We start from the raw sequence: 21,578 nt of genomic DNA on the forward strand, positions 1-21,578 counted from the left end.
GTATATTTTACATTGAATACATCATTTGATCAGTTTTTGTCAATTTAATGTGAAAACAGTGCTCTGTACAAATATTAATCTGAGTCACTGTGAACAAAAATATTTTTTTCCCAGCAAATCTTCTATTTTGTGAAATGCACGAACCCAATTCGTCGAATGAACTAAAGCTCTGAAAGTACTGCATTTACGAATGATTCGTACATTGTATGTTACTGTTCCTTCTCAATACTAAGTAATAGAATTTCGATCACACAATTATTATTTAAATATAACAAGGTAATTATTTGCTTTGATTTGGAGTTTTGATTTTTGAATTTATTACGAAGCAGATATTGTACATGCTACGAATCTGTTTCGTTGCCAAAAACATTGAATAATTTAGTAGTTCAAACGAACGATTTCGTTATATGAATAAAATAAATATTTTCAATGTATATATCAGGTAAAATTCTTGAAATAATCACACGAAAAAATACTGAAGAAACCTTGAAAAGTTTTAAGAGAAATGAATTGTTTTTTTTTTTTAATAAAACTCTGAACAAATCTTTTCATTTTATATTAACTCATATGTTGAGCTTTTCGGTAATCCAATCCGCATGTTTATTAAATTGATTAACCCATTACGCGTGGTAAAGATGGATAAATTATGGGTGAAAGTATGAAAAAAAATCCACGTTGTCGGCTGGGATACGAACTCAGGACTCTTGTATGCTAGACGAGCGCTTTACCAACTAAGCTACCAAGCCACTTGGTGACCCAATAACTTAGATGATTACAAGTTTCAAATTAAAATCCTCACCGAAGTTGGTAAAGCGCTAATCTAGCATACAAGAGTCCTGGGTTCGAATCCTAGCTGAGCGCGTGGATTTTTTTTTTTTCATAATCGCTGCTTTCAAACTGAAGGAGACGAAAAACCGAGGGGCGTAACAATTCTGAATTTTGAATGGCGCATGATGCATTTTTATTTATTTTAAAATCTTGTTCATAAAAAAAGGTGGGGCGTACTGATTGCTGTAACCAATTGCCTTAGCTCGGCTCTACCTTCAATTGCAATCGATAGTACTGTTGAACATCTTTGGGTGATTTTTTTTTTTGCAGGTAATGTCGTCACTGTTGGCGCTGTTTACTTGTCGCCAAAAATCGCAAATGATGCTACCGTAATTGAGAAACATTTGGATTCAGCTTTGAACATTACCAACTCTTTAAAGCCTGGTGATTGTCATCTTCTTCTTGGTGATTTCAATCACCTTGCTGCTCCCTTCTGGATGGATTCTCCCAGTTGGAAATGAAACAGTTGAACTACATTGAACACCATCGCGGACGAATCTTGGACTTGATATTTGCAAATTCAGATATTGCTTCGCTTTGTTCTGTACAAAGAGCAAATGATCCTTTGCTAGAAGAAGATCCGTATCATCCTGCGTTAGTTGCTTCGCTTACTTGCAATTGGCCGGTACTATTCGAGACTCTCAACGAATTTGACTTCCATAAGGCAAACTTTTCAACACTGGATTATGTTATTTCGCATATCGACTAGACTTCTTTACTTGATGCTCCTGACGTTGACGGCTCTGTGGATTTCTTCACCTATACGCTGAAATAGCTTTTTATTAATAACGTTCCTGTACCTCGACCACGAAGCAAACGTCCATGTTTCAACAACCATTAACGTAACTTAAAGCGTCATAGATCCAACGCACTGAGAAAATACACTAACCTGAAAACAACGGAATCAAAGAGACATTTCAATATTGCCAGTAATAGGTACAGATCGTATAATAGATTTCTTCATGCTCGGTACACCAATCGAATTGAATCTAACCTGAAGCATAACCCAAAAAAAAATCTGGTTGGTCATGAATGCTAAGAGAAAGGAAGCTGGCTTACCAACATCTGTATTTTTAAACGAAGAGGTAGCAGATTCTTGTGACGATATGTGCAATCTTTTTGCAAAACACTTTTTAGACGTTTTCCGTAAAGAGTCTGTTGATATACACCGAATCAATAACGCTCTGGCTGACGTTCCTCAAAATACTCTCAATATGGAATATTTCCGGTTTTCTGAAAATGAAGTCCTGAACGCGCTGAATAAACTCAAGTCATCTTCTACAGCGGGTCCTGATGGTATTCCTTCAATCGTACTAAAAAAATGTGCCTCATCGTTGTGCGCTGCTCTCACCATTATCTGCAACAGATCAATTGTTGAATCCAGATTCCCCACCAAATGGGAAGAATCAATAGAGTAAAGTGGGGCAAAAGTTCGAGTGGGATAAGAGTTTCTTTTTAAGATTTCTAGCTCAATTCGAAACAAATCTTATTAATGTCATGGTGGTTCGAATGCTATTCAAGTAAGAGACTTTCACTCCAAATATCATAAAAATCTATTGAGATTTGGAAAAGTTATGGCTATTTGTTGTTTTTTGACGTGAATATTGTCATTTTTGGTCAAATTTCCGTTGCATGGAACCAATTGAAGATAAAATCTTTTTCAATATTTTATGTAGGGGCGTTTCTAGGCCTTTCATAAGTTTGCTTTGAGGTGTATTAGTTTTTGCATAAATGCTTGAAAACAATTTTTGGCCCATAGTGGGGCAAAAGTTCGCATCAGCGGGGCAAAAGTGTATAAACTCACGGGAAAAATTGCAAATTGCCTAAAATCCACATATTATCTTTAAATTTAGCATAATGTGCCCGATTGTGCGAAAAATTTCACCAATATTTTACATTTTCATTTAGTTTTGCGAAAAACTGCTATTTTTGAGTAGGGGGAGATCCCCCAGTACCGGACACTTAAGCCACTAAATTCATAATTAAAAATATATTGGTTTTATGTGCTCGTATTACCCATTTATGATAAATATTGTCATTTTTATAGTGTACAAAAATAAATTTGAAAATATAAATATGAATTTTGGCATTGCATTTTGATGATGTATTTTAGTACCAAATTGATCGATCTTAAAAGGTGGCCCCCTATACCGGACACGATCTGAAAATGCCTCAAATTCTGTAAATTTGAACATCATAAAATGTGTTTACTCTAGGAATAATATATATTTTCCAGTTCAATGCATTTGCAACATTTACAAGAATAATTTGAGTTTTTGTTAGTTTGCAAGATGCCTATCAAAAACCTCTTTCATATATGATGAAAAATAGCACATTTTACGATGTTGTTCTGAATGTTCATTCTTCTTAATTTTATTGCATGTTTGATACCATGATCGACGGAACCCATGAAAAATGAAAGTATTTTGAGACACTGATGCAATAATTACAAAGATATCATATAACAAATCAAGCTGTCCGAAACTGAGGGACAGGAGGTGCTTAACCAAAATTGTAATTGGTCCATATTTAGTCCAATTATGGTACAAAATAAATTCATACTATAAAATTAGGATTATGTTCGAACATGCTTGCATAATTCAAAGCATTTTTTCATGTTCAAAATAATTACTAAATAGGCTCGAAATTAAGGCGATACGTCAAATTTGTTAGGATTTTCAAACTTTTCAACTTTTTGAAAAAGGCATGCATATTTCAAGGATGTGTTATTCTACGCAAACATTAGTCTCCTTAATAGCTTCCTTTTCTACTAATACACCATTTGTATTGGACCATGATTTCTCAATGTTTCGACTTTGTCCGGTATTGGGTGCTGTCCGGTACTGGGGGATCTCCCCCTATATTACAATTAACCCGATTTTGGGCAATTTTTTGATGAAAATTTAGTGTGTATTTTTCGGCAAACTTAAGTTTACGGCTGGTATAAAGTATGTCTGTCATAAAAGGATCGATATTTTGTGTTTTAGCCAGCAAACTTTTGCCCCACACTAGACTCGAACTCTTACCCCACCGATGGGGCAAAAGTTCGTTTAAGACAATCAATTTTGAAACTGTTATAACTAAAAATGGGTAAATATTTTGACACAAGTTTGTTCAGCAAAATTATAGCCAATATGTTGAAGGTTCACTGTATGGTATTTGTTTTGTTTTAACTGCTATTGTTTTCCTGAAAACTTTGATTATACCACTAAGGTCGAACTTTTGCCCCACCTTACTCTAATGTTTCCGGTATACAAAAAGGGAGACAAGAGAGACGTAAAAAATTACAGGGGAATAACTTCGTTATGCGCTGGATCCAAGCAGCTTGAAATCCTAGTCAGCGATGTTTTGTTATTAGCTTCTAAGTCGTACATTCCTCCTGACCAACACGGATTTTTTCCGGGACGCTCCAGTGAAACAAATCTGGTACAATTTATATCGTTTTGCCTGAGAAACATCGAAGAAGGCAATCAAGTCGACGCAGTCTACACTGAAATCAGCTTTCGATCTGGTCGACCATTTGATTCTAATAGCTAAAATGGAAAGATTGGGAGCACCTTCGTTCTTCATTCGTTGGCTTGAATCTTACTTGATGAATCGGCGATTGTCTGTTAAAATACGTGCAGTACAATCTTACTATTTCACTAACAACTCTGGCGTACCCCAGGGCAGTAACTTAGGTCCGTTATTGTTCTCGATATTCATCAATGATGTATGCTGCTTGTTACCTGCTGGATTTCGTTTAGTGTATGCGGATGATCTAAAGATCTATCTAATTGTAAAGAATCACGAGGATTGCATCGAGCTGCAGAGGTTGGTTGATCTCTTTGATGATTGGTGTTTCAGAAATCATCTGGTTGTATGTGCCCAAAAATGTACAGTGATATCATTCAACCGGAAAAAATGTCCAATAACATGGTACTATCAAATTTGTGGCACTCTGCTGTCGCGTGTCACCGTCGTCAGACCTTGGAGTCCTTCTTGACACAAATCTATCTTTTCGTAACCATTTTTCTAATATAATTGCAAAAGCAAATAGAAACTTGGGTTTCATCATGCGATCAACCGGAGATTTCTCTGATCCTTTCACTTTAAGATAACTATATTATTCGCTAGTTCGCTCCACACTGGAATATGCATGCGTTGTTTGGAGCCCTTACAGAAATGTATGGATATTGAGAATAGAAGCAATTCAGGCCAAATTCACCAGATATGCTTTGAGACTGCTCCCCTGAAACGATATTGCCAACATGCCAGCATATGAAATACGATGCCGTTTGCTTGGTATGGAATCGCTTCGCAATCGACGGAATTCCTTGAGAGCATTATTCGCCGGTAAACTGTTATCAGTGGTTATAGACGCTCCAAATATTCTTGAGGGACTGAACATCAATGCGCCTTCAGTATCGCTGCGTTCCAGAGATCCTCTCAGACCGTATTTTCGTAGAACGGATTACGGAATCAACGAACCCATCACTGCTGTGTGCCGGGAATTCAACAAAGTCTATCATCTATTCGATTATTCCATCTCAGCTTCAGTATTCAAAAGCAGACAAAGACATTTCTCTCTACATCCGGAATCTGAGTGAGTACAATTGTGTCACATTTAGGTGAGTCCCAGTCCAATAATTTTAAAAGTTTTAAATGATGCTTCTTGAGTGTTCTTTTTTTTTTTGTTCTCGGTCCGGAAACCCGTTTCCCGGAATGCCAGTTCCCGGAAAGAACCAAAAATAAACTTTCGCGTATTGTGTTTTTTTTTGCAATTAGAATGTCAGAACTGAATGGCTTACGAGAGCCCTACTATTCATAGCAATTAACGCACAGCTGTTCAGCAAGACCACAGCTGAGTGTCGCGGATTCGAATCGAGAATCTTTCTGGCTTTGAAAATTTTAGTACTTTAGAGAGCATAGAATGTCTTTGTTATTTAGCGAAAAATATTCTCAGTTAGTCACTGTAAAGCAGTAATATGGACATTTAACCGAGAAGCAAGCTCTGACGCAGTTATCACATAATGCCAAAAATAAAATGAAGAAGACGATGCGCCAGACGAAGGTCTAGTCTTAACCTGTCAGGTCAAAGTGCGAAAAAGAAACCCAATTGCCTGTCAAAGAAGACCATTTCTCATTGGTCGTTTGGCAAAGCGCTTCTACCACATTGTTGAGTTGAATTGCATTTGGGCACTTTGTTGTACTCCCAGCCGTGTTGCTAGATGATAAACTAGAGTTTCTATATCACGGTGTGAAATTTTTCATGTTGCCTAGCCTAACGAGTCCTTGATATTATAATATAAATAATTATACTTGATACGCTTCAATTATAATTGAAATTGTGTTCATTTTCTCAAAATATATTGCTAATTTTAATCGTAAATCAAATACCTCAAGTAGCTTGCATCCTTTAGAGCACAAATTGAATGGTACGGAAGAATGCCAAATGTTCAAAAGAAGGGTGATTACCTATGGAAATGGCAGTACCTTTAATTGGAATTCATGTTGATGAATTTGTTTATCACTTTTAACATTATTATTTGCTATAATGGTATAACTCGAAAGAACAGCCTATGTATAAAAGAAGGGCAATTATCCTATGAAAATATATACAGTATGGACTCTACCAGAATAACACGAAAATGAACCGGCCGAAAAGTTTCTCACATACAGCACATAGATGATGAAGAGGTTTGAAATTTGAGATCTTGGGATTTATTTAGTTTTAAAGTAAGTCTACAGTTGAAAACCTTTCGAAGAGATATGAAGTCTAGAAAATTGGTCTACATGATATATAAAAAGACTTAACTCAGCTTGCAGTTAGATTGTTAAAAAAAAACCTACTCGTAAAAATTCTCGATCTAATAAAAAATTTAGTCCAACCCTTAACCTCGCTCACTAACTGAACATTTGATGGATAGCATATGTTTTTCATGTTAAATATGCCTTGTCAATGTGCTATAAAATTAGCCGGTTAAACTGCTTTTGAAATCAGAATATCAAATATAAGAAAAAAAAAAGTAAAATTCACGCTATAGTAAATAGGTAAATATTTAGATATTTTATTTCAACATGCAAAAGTGAGGATTCAATCAAGTATGATTTTTCGATACATCATTAAAGTATTACCGCCATGTGGGGTGACATTGGGCTAGGGGAGACTTTGACCGCCTTTTTCGTTGCATCTCATGGTATTCTTAAAACTTGCCACATTGTTTGCAAGATTATGATATTACTTTGCTGTACAAATAGTGGTCCAAATTCACCCTAATGGCCCACTGTCACACTTCCTACGACGGTACATCATTTGTTTAAAAAAATCGACGTTGATTACCGTTTTGATTCATATTACGGACAGCTTCAAATTCCGGACACTCTACTTTGTATGGGAAACATTTCACACGAAATGTTTCAATTTTTGCTGTTCAAAAGTTCTCAATTTGAAGGCTCGTTTTAGTAAACTTTTTCCATAAATATCTTTGAAAATTTATAATGCCCAACTACCTTAGATGTCTCTTTGGTGGTTTAACGATTTCGATTGATGATTTGACTGTTCCATTAATGATTATCATGAGCTGTCCGGAATATGAGGCAAAAGTGAGGAAGCGTCCGGAATAAGAATCATGAAAAGGCCACACATTTTGATTTATTTAAAATTATTGAAGTTGCGGAAGCGTATTCTTCACCCACCGTTCGAAAGTAAAGGGCTTCCGACGCTCGATAACGTTAAGGAATCATACAGAATGATTTATTTTGTATGCTCTATGCTGGGTTATATTTCCCTGAGTCCTTAAGTGTCCGTAATATGAATCATCGATCGATTTTCCGGGAAATGGGTCATATCGGGAAATGTCTTTCAGGGAAATGGAGTATCCGTGAAATGATTCCCGGGAAATGTCTTTCCGGGAAATGGTATAGAACCACCACTTAAACCATGTGTTTTTGACACCTGTGATATTATAGTATGCAGTGATCCACTCATTTATCCGTCCCTCCATTTATGTTGCCAGCTGATCAAGGTCTTCTTGATCGCATTCTTGATTAATCGAAGTCGATTTTACGTTCGTGAACATTGCTTTCATATGGACCTTAATTAGCTGAAGAGTCCGCTATCTCATTGCCAGGGATGGAGCAATGTGACGGGACCCAAGCCTAGGGTGGTAGTGTATGAGCGATACCGCAAGATAACGGAAAGTCCCTTTACTTGGGTCTTGTAATTGCGCATAGCTTTATGCGGTCGATAAGGTTGCGCTTACCTGCGTGGCATTTTTGCTTTCACGATCTGAAAACGATTCAGCATCTGTGTCTGTAGCTTCTGGAAGGTGGAGTTCAATATAGAACTACACACTTGGTTCATCTGATGTGATATCTGAAAAAAAAGAAACAGAGAATTCGGTTAGTGGTTTGATACAGACGGTATTGCAAAATAATTCGCACAGTCGAACGGTGAATATGCGTAAATGGGGAATCCAATTAGCGGTAACACATATCTATTATCCGTTTCGCCGTACACCCATCAATAGATTAATTATAATTACAAGCTACCATCATCATCGGCCGCCAACGAGGAGCTTTTGTGCTACACAGAGGCGAATCGAATGCGGATCGACAAACAGCAAATTATCATTATCGTTGTCATTGTCATTGTCAGCGCATAAACACAGTAGCACTGTGATGCGACCACAGCTGCACTATGGGGTACTTTCATACAAATAAAAAGCCAATATTTGTTAGCGTTTTCCAGAAGTAATAAAGTAATGATGTTTTATCATTCAGAAATTTACAATACCAAACACTTAATTAAAAAAGATGGATTCATACAAATAAGAACTGAGTTGTACTGAATCGCCAAGTGGCTCAGTAGCTTAGTTGATAAATCGTCTGACAAACAAGAACCATGGGTTCAAATCCCACTTGAACAATTGACTTTTTATAACTTCACTCATTATTTATCAAATTTACACACGATCAATAAGCTACTTTGAATGATTCATTTTCAACTTTTGACCACCTAAGCCCCCATAGTGCACTGATGACACTATACAAAATATATTGCCGAGATCAGCGTTTCGCGATGAGATACGGTCCTAGTCTGTCGGAAGCAAATGATTATTTGTTTGATGCACATGGAAGTGTGGTCTCATGTAAGGCACTGTCGAAGCTGACGTTGATCGAAATGAAGCACCGTTCGTTCAGGTGCACATAGATTCGTTCACTGGTAGAAACATCATGGCGCATCATCCTGTAAAATGACTAAGAAGGATGACGCGGTTCAGTCGTATTGATGCGAAGAGGTAATTTTAATTTCTATGTAAGTTGAAGTTCCACTGACAGACAAAATTGTATCTACAGAAATTGCATTATTTGCAGCGATCGTCTCATTAGTCAGACATTTGTTTTCTTTCCAAATATAATAGAAAAAAATATTACTATTTTTAAATCACCTATTAGATTTTTTTTGAAATTCATGCGATGTATAATTTTTAAAATATCGTGGAGACATTCCAACGGTCGGTCCTTTCGTCACGGAAATTTTCTCGACATCTGAAGGCATAAAGTATATTCGTTCCTGCCACACGATATACGAATGCAAAAAAAACATAAAGGAAGTTAATAACTGTGAAAGTGTTCATAAGAACACTAAGCTGAGAATTAGGCTCTGTACCAGTAGGACGTAAAGCCAGAAAAAAAGAACAGGTTGTAAAAAAAGTTCACATCTCAATTTAATTTATTTAAAAAAAAAATGTAATGATCTAATGAGACGCCAGAAAAAAAAATAACAGAGAATAATTAAGAGCTATAATTATCACAAATCATCACAAACAAGTGTAACAGGACATTTTTATTTCAAAGTACCTTACGTGGACAAAAATGTGACTAAAACAAAGCTGCAGATGGTCTCTAACAAAAAATAAGAGACAATCCACGTAATTTTTTTGATATTTAAAGCTACAGATGGTACGCAATTTTTTTATAAATCCTAATAGAATATTTTTTACATTTTTTTTAAACGTGTGATCAAGCCATTTAGATATATGCAGAATTTCCATTTCTAGAAAAAGATCAATTAAAACATTATTCGTTTTATGGTAATTACACCCAATCGACCAAACAAATCAGCTAGGAAAACCTTCATTAGTTAATGTTCGCACCCACCAGCGAAGGAAATTAAAAATCGGCACGCCGGCATCCGTCCGTGTTGACATTGAATCAATCAGAAGCAATTTTCTTAATGTCGTGTTCTACCATTAAACCTACTTGTCGCCGCGCTACTTGGAAAAGAAGCCTTACGATAACGCAAAAAAGGGGCCACATTATTGGTGACGGTTCTTCCCATTCGTCGTGGTTTAATGGACGCTCCGCGTATTCTCTCCTTTACACGCGAGAGGCAAATCCCTATCAGAAAGAAATATTAGAAAATATCTCAATTATAAGAAAATTAGTTAGTTATATCACCGATTGCTATATTTAGATATTTGACAGAGTACCAATCTAAAACCACTTCAACATTACATTATAATTATTACAAGAATAGTTAAAATTGGGTGCACGACAACCTTTGTTATAATTATATTTTTGTTTTATTCCAGATAAAACTATATCATGACCTGTTATAATTGTGTTTTCTTAGTTTAACACCTACAATTTATATCACTTTTTCGATTGAAACAATCTGTTTGAAATAACATGCCTGGTTGTTATAATTTTCATTTTCTTTTCTGATCGGGAATCATCTACAGGAGTGGGTGGGCGGTTGCGCTTGCTAAGGCACAGTTTCCGTCCATTTTTACTGGGAAGCTTTTATCACTTTGTGTGTATACTGCGAATTGATTGGTAGGATTTAATTGCAATTCATTTTATTGGCACGACGACGGCTGGGAGGCTTTTATTATTTCGGTGCCCTGCGCTTGTTTGTCCTCAGGGTTGTCGTCTCGATTTCTTTCCGTCTCGCTGTTGGCCAGATCATCGAACTCCACCATTGAAGCCTGTCCGAATTGACGCGGACGTTGACGACTACGACGACAACGTCGAACCAATCAAATGCAGTTGGTGACGTTGATGAAATTTAATTTGACTTTTTCCTCTTCCCCTTCAGTTTTATACGGCGGAATACTCAAACGCCAGTTTTGGCTGTTCGCGGAAGCCACATAAAATGGTTTTGACTTGATATTCGGGTGCACAGTTGGGCGGATCAGATTTCAAAAAATCTTCAAGATCCCGTCTCCCATAGCATTTTTATTTAATTTTATTTATTTTTTTGGTAAGGAAGAGTTAATTATATTTTAAAAAGAAGTATAGTAACAACTGGTTACACATTTTTTATTAATTTATAACAAAATGGTTTGCAAGATATACCTTATAATGGCAAAAATAAAATGACACTAATTTAGAATTGCACAGGTTGATAATTTGGCCACGCGACGCCTCTGAAAACGAGTCCATTAGTACCTCGATTACAAACGCGGTTCAAATTTTGGTGCAAATCTTCGTTTGCATCCGTGGTTCACAACGATGGCACAAAACGGACAGACAGAAAACAATTGAAATCCACGCTTATCAATTTCTACTTAGCATGTCTTTTTGAATGATCTCGACTAGACGGAAGAAACAAGATAATAACATAATGTGTTCCCCTGATATGATTTTTTTATATCACCAGTTGTTATAAAACATGTGCCGTTAGTAGTCAAAATAACAAAAATTCTAACGAAATTTGCACCAAATAAAACTAAAATATAACAAACCCTGTTATAATTAAAACTAAATTAATACAGAATGTGTTGCAGGGATGTTACAAAATAACACAATTATTACAAACTATGTTACTGTTTATGACATCGGATGTTATTTGCAACACTTATAAATGCAATGTAGAAAATATAACAAATGTTGTTATAAATGTGTTACTAAAAGTATAACAAGTTGAGAACAAAGCCATCTGGATAAAAAAAACTATATCTACTTCTGTTATTTTTAACTGCTGCTGATAGGAATGTGTTGTAACACAGAGTACAGAAGTTCCAAGCTTGCAGAAGCAAACACTACCTTCCCTGTCAGCATACGAACAAAGTTTCCTCCGGATTGGTTACCCGATTTTCGCTAAAATTGCTAGGCCAGTAACGCAGCCAATAGCCTAAGGACCACATTATTATTATTTTGTTTATTTGGCTGTACATCAATAGGGTAACAACTGTTTATTTCGTTCTAAAACGATAACAGTTGGCGCCAGCTGCAAAAAGTACAGGCAACAACCTTTCGAACATTCAGCTTCTCTCACTGGCCGCCGAGCGACGACACTGTTGTTTGTATTCCACTCACTGATCACTGAATGGTAGTCGGAGAACTGTCAAAACGTATGGAAAATAATGAAAAACGTAAATTACTTTCAATTAGGAAACTGGATCAAAAAAGTAGTGATTAGAAATCAAGTGTAGAGTGAATACATAACTTTTTGTGTTTAGTTCATCTCCCGTGGTGCTTTCTTTGCTTCAATTTGAAGTTTGGCTTCGATTCATCTTCACCATAAAGGGGTCTATATTATTCCTGCATGCACGTGAGGTACAAACGGCACGCAATGCCCAGCATTCACCGTGTCTAATAAGGTGGAAGATGTTATAGACATATTATTTGGCAATAGCACATATCTTCCAATAGGCGGTGCACGAGCCTCTGCAAACGCCCTTCTGGTATCTGATATTATTTCAAATGATCAAGACAAAACATCGAATCCCAAAACATTCAATGGGACAGAACGTCGAAAAGATAAAACGTCAAATATTTTAAGCGTGAAAAAAGGCGTTTCTCCAGAATGCGCGTTTTGTTCTAATATGGAGAATGCTGAAAGCGGCATCGATATTTTTGAGTAGGAAATCGAAGCAAGCTACCACCCAGGCTCTTGTATTTGAGTAAAGAAGCAATCGTGGTCAGTATTTTTGAATTTAGAGGATTTAGGTAAGATACTTTGAGTTTCATAAGGGGAATCAAGGTTCCCTTTCAAATCGCAAGGAAAAGACACTGCCACGTTTTATTGGAACCTTGAAAATCGCTAACTAGTTCTCATACATCTTAATAATACATACGACAAAACGGAACGTACAAGGCCTTCTCGAGAATTTTCTCAAGAGGCAGTAAATCCATGAAGCGATCAAACATCAATCATTTATATCATATGTTTACTTCGATTTTCCCCAGTAAAAGTAACCATAACGAAAAAAGAACGCTATCCCGTACCAGGCTGATGAGTGATATCGTTTAACTTGCATGCAATTCTGTAGGTAGCATCCCCGATTATCATCGACTTTTGTCAATTCGAACGGAATCACCTTACCAACGTTGATTTTAATTGTTTTTGGTTCTGGATCTAAATAAGTTTTTTGATGTTTTAAATTAGAGTTATCGTTCTCTAAAAAAACTATCTTTTTTACCAATTATTTGTAACTAAATCTGTACTTTGTAACCTACTATTAGAAGATGGTCCTGAAACGTACCAATTGTGTTCGCTCTACAGATTTGCTTAGGTGCTTTTTCCGTGAAAATTTCGAAGCTACTGCGTATTCAAAGTTCGGTAAAGCTTCTATCTCGCATCACAGTGTTCGATTTTCGACGCAAATTTATTGTATGAGAAAAAGTCAGTGCAGCTTGGATCAAAAGTGATGAAGCTAGTGATGGTGATGTGTTGCCGCCAAAGCTGGTTCTACACATCAAACAATGTGTATGAATAATTTTCATCCATGTCATGAATATTCATCAAAACAATATCTGACCTTTCCTTTTCACATTCATGTTCACTTTCATCAGTTTAATTCAGTCTTTGACAGAACTGAACGGAAGAAGGTACCTACTGGGAAAGGAGTATAAGGCCGAGAGGGAGATTCCTTTTCCCCAGCGTTTCCTTGGAACGAGTGTTGTCGTCCTCGTCGTCGTCGTGTGGAGTAGTCGGTTTGTGCTGTTGTTGTTGCCAGCTAGTTTATGCAATGCATTCCGTCCCGTTTGTGTTGTCTGGCCATTTGAAAAGCGTGATCAGCTCCGTTCAACCTGAAGCAAGTTTCCTTTCAAACACCCCGCAGCTGCCCCTTTAGCCATGGCACAATAGACGGGCTGCATACAACGAAGCGGTCAAAACGAACCAAAAATGATTTCGAGATTTTTATATTTTTTATCATTTTGAAACATATCTAATATTCTTATCACCCTTGCTCAAAATTGTATCAACATTTATTTTTTGGCTTTTATTAAGTCTAAATTGGGATATTGAGATGAAGTACAACATTCATATACATAAAATGAAGTTTTCCCCTAATGTTATGCATCATCTGAAAGCTTATGGTTCATCAGGATGAAAAAAAAGGTTGAAGATTAAGTAATTTTCAATATTTTCCCATAGTAATTTTGATGATTTAAATTACATTTATATGTCAGTCCTGTCTGAAACAAAAATAAACACCAAATAGCAAGTTAAGATAAGATGTTGCATCAATTAAGACGATAAACCTAGTTTGGCCACACTTTAATTTTCCAGCCCATTGTCTGTAAATGGATTCCTGGCTGACTGTTCAGCAGTACTATAGTGCATTCGCTCCACAAACATGCTGCAGGTACAGAGAGCATTCTAAGTAATCCTTCGTCTTGCTGGAAATAATTTTGTTTGCTTAATGAAATGAAGAGCTTTTGCGCTTTCCGTACATAAAAGCATGCAAAATGGATGGTCACGGTGGGAATGAAGATGAAAACAGATGAAGGTGTAATATACACATGATGCATACGTACAGGGCACACATACATATACACCATGGCGTGGTTCTGTGAAGCTCGCAAGGCTAGGGAAAAGGTCGAATAACCGTTGTGTCGTGCCACTGACCAAAGCAGAAACTTGCTGCGGTATGTGTTAAATCGGGTAGGTGGATGGTTGCTTCTGCACTGCATCGTAGAGATGCATTTGTATCTTTGAAATCTTTCTCTCGATAAGCTGCGGTTCCTGGAGAGAATATGCTAAATGGAATTGATGTGTGTGATGTGCTAATTTTGTAATCGAAACGTTCTTAAGGATTTGCGAAATTGTTTGTTCTGCGGTATAAGTACCAGTAGAAAGTAATCCTGTTTGACATTTTAATTGATTTGGGATCTTAAGCTTTGCTATGAAAATTGAATGCTGGGAGTGAAATGGAAGTGTTAAACTATTGGCTATTGAACACAATTTGCCTACCTATTTGTACGTTATCCAAATTATTCTTCAACACTCAGATTTCATGAATTTGTGAAAATTCAAATAGTAAGTTTGGTGTACCAACCCTTTCGGCCAAATGGCGTTCGGTCAAACAGTATTCGGCCAAATGACCAGTAACCTTTTTGTACTTATTACCGCCTATGTCACCATAGGCATATGTGTCTATGGCAACACTATTTTTCATTTATGTTCCTATAGTAGCATTAGCTTCACGGGGCGTAGGCAAAACATAAATCAAAATTGAGCTTTAACAAGACTTTTATATTTTTCCTTCAACCTTTACAGTACTGGGTACCGTCATCGAAGTTTCAAAATTCTGTAACTTCGCAATCATGAAACAATCCATTTTGGATTCATGCATTGAAAATATCGAATTCGGTGATAATTTTGGAAATAGGTCTAAATTTGTTGGGGTACCTATGGTATTTCATAATGAAAGTTAAGTGAGAAATGCTAGAAACCTTGTCGCAAATTGAAAAATATCAATGTAATATTGATTTACTTGACAGAATGTATCACCTGTTTCAGTTTGGAGACTATAGAGTTTCCCAGAAAGTATGGGCACGACTTCACAATGCTACCATTTCAAGACTAGTGAAGATAAAAATCTGATTTATACACATTTGATTACTGCATCAAACAAGAGTAGATTGTGATTTTTCAATAAATAATTACAATTATTAATGTATTAATTACGTAACATTTCTCTGAAGCATCTCTTATCCATCTTGCACAAATCGCGTTATTTTTGAGCGACTTTGTTTCACAAAATGGGAGCATGGCCACCGGATATCGCTTTCGATCGGATTTCTAAAGAAACATTTCTAAAATATCATGCACGGATACCTTTTGACGGCTTAAAGTTCATGAATTTGTACCCAGAAGTGAATAAATGCCATGTCATGAATTTTAAAATGTTTCTGATCATTTTCGTAAATTCGATGACAGGTTCCGATAGGGCTACAAATGGACACTTTTGGGACGTCTGTGCAGCTGACGTTTTACGGCTTAGAAAATATGATTTTTCTCACAGAATTGAATGTAGATCTTCTCATACGCATCCTTTTTTGTATGGCCTTACTACCCAACCGCAATGTAGCCTTCTTCTCAACTAGGTGCTTAACAAGCTCTTCCACATGAATGAACTATGTACTGTAAAGGTTAAAATATTGAGCAAATTTTATGTAAAAAAGTTCTTAATTTTTTTAATTATTTTGTTTAATTATAAATAGTTTCGCTTAGTAGTGCTACAATAGGAACAATATGTTTACTATAGGGGCAAGGGAACTTAAATTTTAAGTAAAACTATTTATTTCGATCATTTATTAAACAAAATCGAACTGCCTATCAAAGGTACTTAGTTGAATAGCTCCTGACCTTCATGTCAAAATATATTTTGCAACGATTCATAATAAAACGACCGAAAAAAGCCACTATTGGGTCTAAAGGGGGCTTTCTACTAAGGGTAAACTGGCCCTGTCATCGTAGCCATTTCTCCAGGAATTTCATTAGCGGGTTCCCTGAGATTCCTCCAGGAAGAAATTTTGTTCGCTACCAGACCGGTTCCGATAGGGCTCCAAAAATACCTTCAGCAATTCGTTCAGGAATTTTACCAGAAGTTAATCTAATTTTTGCAGGGATAGCTCTTCAGGGATTTATCTAACGATTTCGCTAATAATTTCTGCTGGAATGCGTCCAGCGATTCCTCCAGTAAAATTTCTCCAAGGATTTCTCAGGGAACTTTTCCAGAGATTACTTTACAAGAATTTCTCTAGGAATTTCTTCAAGGATTTCTCAGGTAACTTTTCCTTTCCTGGAGCAATCCCTGGATGAACCTTCAAATAAAAATCTAAAAAAATCTCTTGAGGAATCTCAGGTTTGATTCCCAGAAAAATCCCTGGATAAATTCTTGCAAGATAGTAACACATATATTGAGCTTTTCCGGTAATACAATCCGCATGGTTATTAAATTAATTAACTCATTACGAGTAGTAAAAATGGATAAATTATGGGTGAAATTATCCATCTTTACCACGCGTAATGAGTTAATTAATTCTTGCAAAAGCCTAAAGAGAATTCCCTAATATAATCCCTGAAGTAATTCTTTGCATCATTTCTGATGAAATTCCCGCAGGAAATCACGAGAGAATCTCTTAAGAAATTTCAAGAAGACCTCTTGGAGGATTCCCGGAGGATTTTTTGAAGGCCCAAAACAAGTCCCTGTATAAATTTCTGGGGTAATCCTGGAGGATTACCTGGAAAAATCCTTAGAATAAGTCATGTAGTGATTTTCCTCGTGGTAGCTCTGTGAGAATTCTTGGAAAAAAATCTTGAGGAATTTGTGAGTTGTAGAACACCTGGAGGAATTCCTGATGGAATCTCTGGAAGAAATCCTAACGGAAGACCTGGAGGAATTCCTGATGGAATCTCTTAAAGAAATCCAAATGGAATCCCTGGAAGAATTCCTGGTAAAATCCCTGGAGCGATCCGTGGAGGAGTTCCTGAATAATTCCTGGAAGAATCTTGAGAGGACTACTTGGAGATATATTTGTATGTATCCGTGGAGGAATCCTCGGAGGAAATTCTAAAGAAATCGCTAGAGAAATATCTTGAGTGATCATTGAAAGAAATTGTCCTAGTTTAACTTTTTTGAATATTTCTCAGCAAGAATCCTTGGATTATTTTCTAGAGGAATGTCTGAAGAAATACCAGAAGTAATCGCTTGAAAAATCCCTGGAGAAATTCCGGAGCTTGCCAAGAATAATTCCTGAAACAGATCCTGGAGGATTTCTTGGAGAAAATCCTGAAAGAATCTTAGCAAAAATTTAAATGGAGGAATCTATGAAGGAATCGCTGGAAACATTCCTGCAGGAATTCCTTGTTGAAGAAATTCCTGTAGATATTTTCTTGTAGGAATTAAAATCGTTGGGTCGTGGGTTCGAATCCCACCGGTCGAGGATCTTTTCGGGTTGGAAATTTTCTCGACTTCCCAGGGCATAGAGTATCTTCGTACCTGCCACACGATATACGCATGCAAAAATGGTCATGGCATAGTAAGCTCTCAGTTAATAACTGTGGAAGTGCTCATAAGAACACTAAGCTGAGAAGCAGGCTCTGTCCCAGTGGGGACGTAACACCAGAAAGAAGAAGAAGAAGAAGAATTTTGTGTTTGGTGTTTGGCATGGTGTCCATTTCGACCTGGATGACAAATCGTGTATTTTGAGCCGTCGCATGATGGAACTATATGATGATCAGAAAATGTCCACACCACACCCTACCGGATCCGGAATACTCCGACCAAATCCGGCGAAATCTAACTGTTGCTCTTCTTAACTAACAGTTCTTAACAGTTCCTTCTAAAATCGATACGATGAATCTGAAAAGGAATGCCAATTATTTCAGGAATTCTTGCAAGCTTCCTGGAAGAATTTTCTATGTGAATTCCTAAAACAGTGCTTGGAGGTATCCTTAGCAAACTTGAAAAACAACTGTTTGATGACTGTGAAAGTTAATGGAAATGTTTCTGAGGATGGTTTTTTTTTTAAATCTAGGAATCTTTGGAAGAATTTGAAATGTTGCCCTTGGATGAGCTCTTAAAAGATTACAACAGTGATTCTTCACCCTAAGTGAGTCACTTAAAAACCCTCGTACTTTAAATCCTCCAACAAAAACTGATCAAATTACACCGGAAACGCTGATTGAATTCCTGACGTAATTGCTAGAAACTATATATATTCTGGAAAAATGTCAATAAAGATGTCTGGATGTATTTCTGAACAAATCCCTAGAAGAATTCTGAGAATTCTCAAAGCACTTGTTTTTGGCGCAATGAGTTTGCAGTGAAATATTAGATTGATAATTTATATGAATTTCCACCAAAATTTGCCGCATGCGAAGATATAAAAATCTATGAAAAATTGTCGTATACACATGATGAGAGGTAAGTCTTATGATATCCAGGAGATTACACATGAGCTCAAGAAGAGTTCGTTTAACATTTTACAGTAATTCTTCCCGTTGATGGTTCTACTTCAAAACCGAAATCATCAACCAGCACATCATGGATGTAAGTGCTTCGGACATCACTTTGCAATGAAACGCCCGCAATTCCCCAACGGTGGCGGCTATTTTGAGCCATCATTAAACGAACGAATCAACCCATGGTTGCCCAGCCCATTGGTAAGCCATTTCTCCCTCGACACAGTCGGTGAAGGTGGTACTTCAGTATTCAAACTGCAAATGATCTCTTTTATGTACCGAACGACCATAAATAGTGAAAAGGCTTCCCAGAATTATCCTTCGGAGGTTTAACATGCTTCCATTCCAGCAACAACCATTACTGCCGGCGGCGGTCTTAGTCGCATACAGTCTTTCTCTCTTAAAATGTGCCATTTTCCAAGAAATGTTGCACCAGTAGCAACATCCTACCCTACTGGAAATGATATCAACGGTGCACTGTAAAATAGTTTCCTCTGCGTGAATTCTGCCTCTCCTGCCGGTATGTACATTAGTATACATAGCAGGGTAAGAGCACCGGTTTTTGCTATTAAAATGTAAGACATTTTAAAATCGATGAACGTTCAAAGCGATTCGAAAAACAAAAGGAAAACTTTTTTTTCATATGATATTAACTCCAATACACCTCATTTCTATTTCTAATTTAGCCACTCTTATAAAAAATCAGTTTGATTGATTAATTTAGGAACCGCCCATGTAATAAATAAGCCCAATATTGGGCCATGATGTTGGTTTACGTCTGATTTAATGCCAATAAGCCGTTAAATAGCATATAAGGATATAAGCTATTAGGACAAGGCTCGATACACGGCTTATGGTTACCTGGTCGAGCTTAAAAATGTGACCAAAACTGGTTCTGGCGGCCTATATTGACCTACGCGATTTATAAGGTTTATGCTCTGTTCCATATTTTTCATACATAATATGGATTGAAAGCTTCACATATTTGAAAAAAAATCTCTTAGGTTGACCAAAACCGGTCCTTCTACCCTACATGTACGGGAGGCAAAGGACGGAATTACCGAGCGTCTTTTATAGTTGTAGAGACATGCAAAGTTGGGTTGCAAAGCAGTGACGTTGGATCTGTCAGGGAGTCTTCTGGTGAATTGGAAATTATTCTCCGCTTCGGTTCGTAACATCCAACATGTTACAGTGCCAGTAGTTTCCACACTGCACTAAACCGGCATGTGGAGATGTGGAGCATGTCACATACCAGAAGTAGCAACCCCGAACGAAGTTGCCGCTCTGCTGGGTGCTTATTTTCACATAAATAATGTCTGGGAAATTAAACTTCAATCTTTTATTTAATTATAAATAATGAAAACCGACGTCGTACCCGTCGTAAATTTTATTCCCGGTAGAGTGCAAAAGGCTTTTGCTTCGTTTCTTGAAATACATCGTATAAAAGCGATGGAGAGAAGCTATATGTTATGATTATATCTGAAATACCTACCAGTCTTTTCATCAAGAAGCTTTGCATACATCAGTCAGTGGATACAATTTACAACGTAGAACTTTTTTTACTGGCGTCATACAATCTGTTCAGTTTTAAATTAATCACTTCCGTCATCTACGACTGATGGGTATCAATCAATCCGAAAAATATGGGATTCACACTCCAATCCTCGGCATAAAATTAAAAAAAAAAACTGTCAATCAAAACATCAAAGCCGTAAATAAACATCACCAGCAGAAAAGCTCAATGAGTTACCAAGCGACCAAGTGACGTGATATTTCAAATGTGATTACAACCTGAAGCAAATAAGTTGGCAGAGCTGCTGAAGGTACATTCAAAATAGAATTACTAACGGAAGTTTTTTTATATTTTATATTTTTATCAGAGTAAAAATGGTTAGTGTTGATTTACCACAAAGTAAATCGTGAAGATTGGCTCAATTTTATTGTTGATTATAAAAAGTCATATATCTTTTTATAATCAACAATAAAATTGAGCCAATCTTCACGATTTACTTTGTGGTAAATCATCACTCACCATTTTTACTTTACACACTACGAAACAATCATGTGATTTACGTCTTTTAGGATGCACATAAAAGAAGCGAGCCGAATGGCGTAAATTTGTGACGAATTTAAAATACGTTAGTGTCTGTTTCGGGAAATGTCGATCACAGTTCCATTGTTTTCGTGTCTTTTAGCATGTAAAATCACATTTTTTGTTCAATACATCTTCAAGGACACACTTTTGTGTCGTTCCATCACTTACATCATGTGTCATTCAGTCATAACCAAAATTACGTCCACAGTAATTTTCATTATTTTTAAGAGTGTATGTTAAATGATGACTTACTATAACGTAAATCGTGATCATGCAATTTTTCAACCTTATCCAGTAAAAATAAACCTTCCATGACAAGTGCGGAGTAATGGTGCCCCATTAATGGAGTAATGGGATAGTATTTTATTTTGAGAACAAATTTGTTTGGAAACAAGGACAAATCTTTTGGCCGAATGATCGAAACAAGTTTTCGTATAAGTGGAGTGTGTATCAATTATGGATACA

The 21,578-nt window shown here is 36.7% G+C and overlaps 1 protein-coding gene across 2 annotated transcripts in view; it reads right to left on the minus strand.

The window, feature by feature from the left end:
• Window positions 1-21,578, minus strand: part of LOC5572358 — a 305,718-nt gene that overhangs the window by 62,972 nt on the left and 221,168 nt on the right. For both annotated transcript variants that reach the window (XM_021849977.1, XM_021849978.1), the window contains exon 4: window positions 8,073-8,185. In XM_021849977.1, the coding sequence (XP_021705669.1) occupies window positions 8,073-8,185 (113 nt within the window). The remainder of the gene's footprint in view (window positions 1-8,072; window positions 8,186-21,578) is intronic.

The sequence above is a fragment of the Aedes aegypti genome, chromosome 3 (genome assembly GCF_002204515.2).
Source record: "Aedes aegypti strain LVP_AGWG chromosome 3, AaegL5.0 Primary Assembly, whole genome shotgun sequence".
NCBI lineage: Eukaryota > Metazoa > Arthropoda > Insecta > Diptera > Culicidae > Aedes > Aedes aegypti.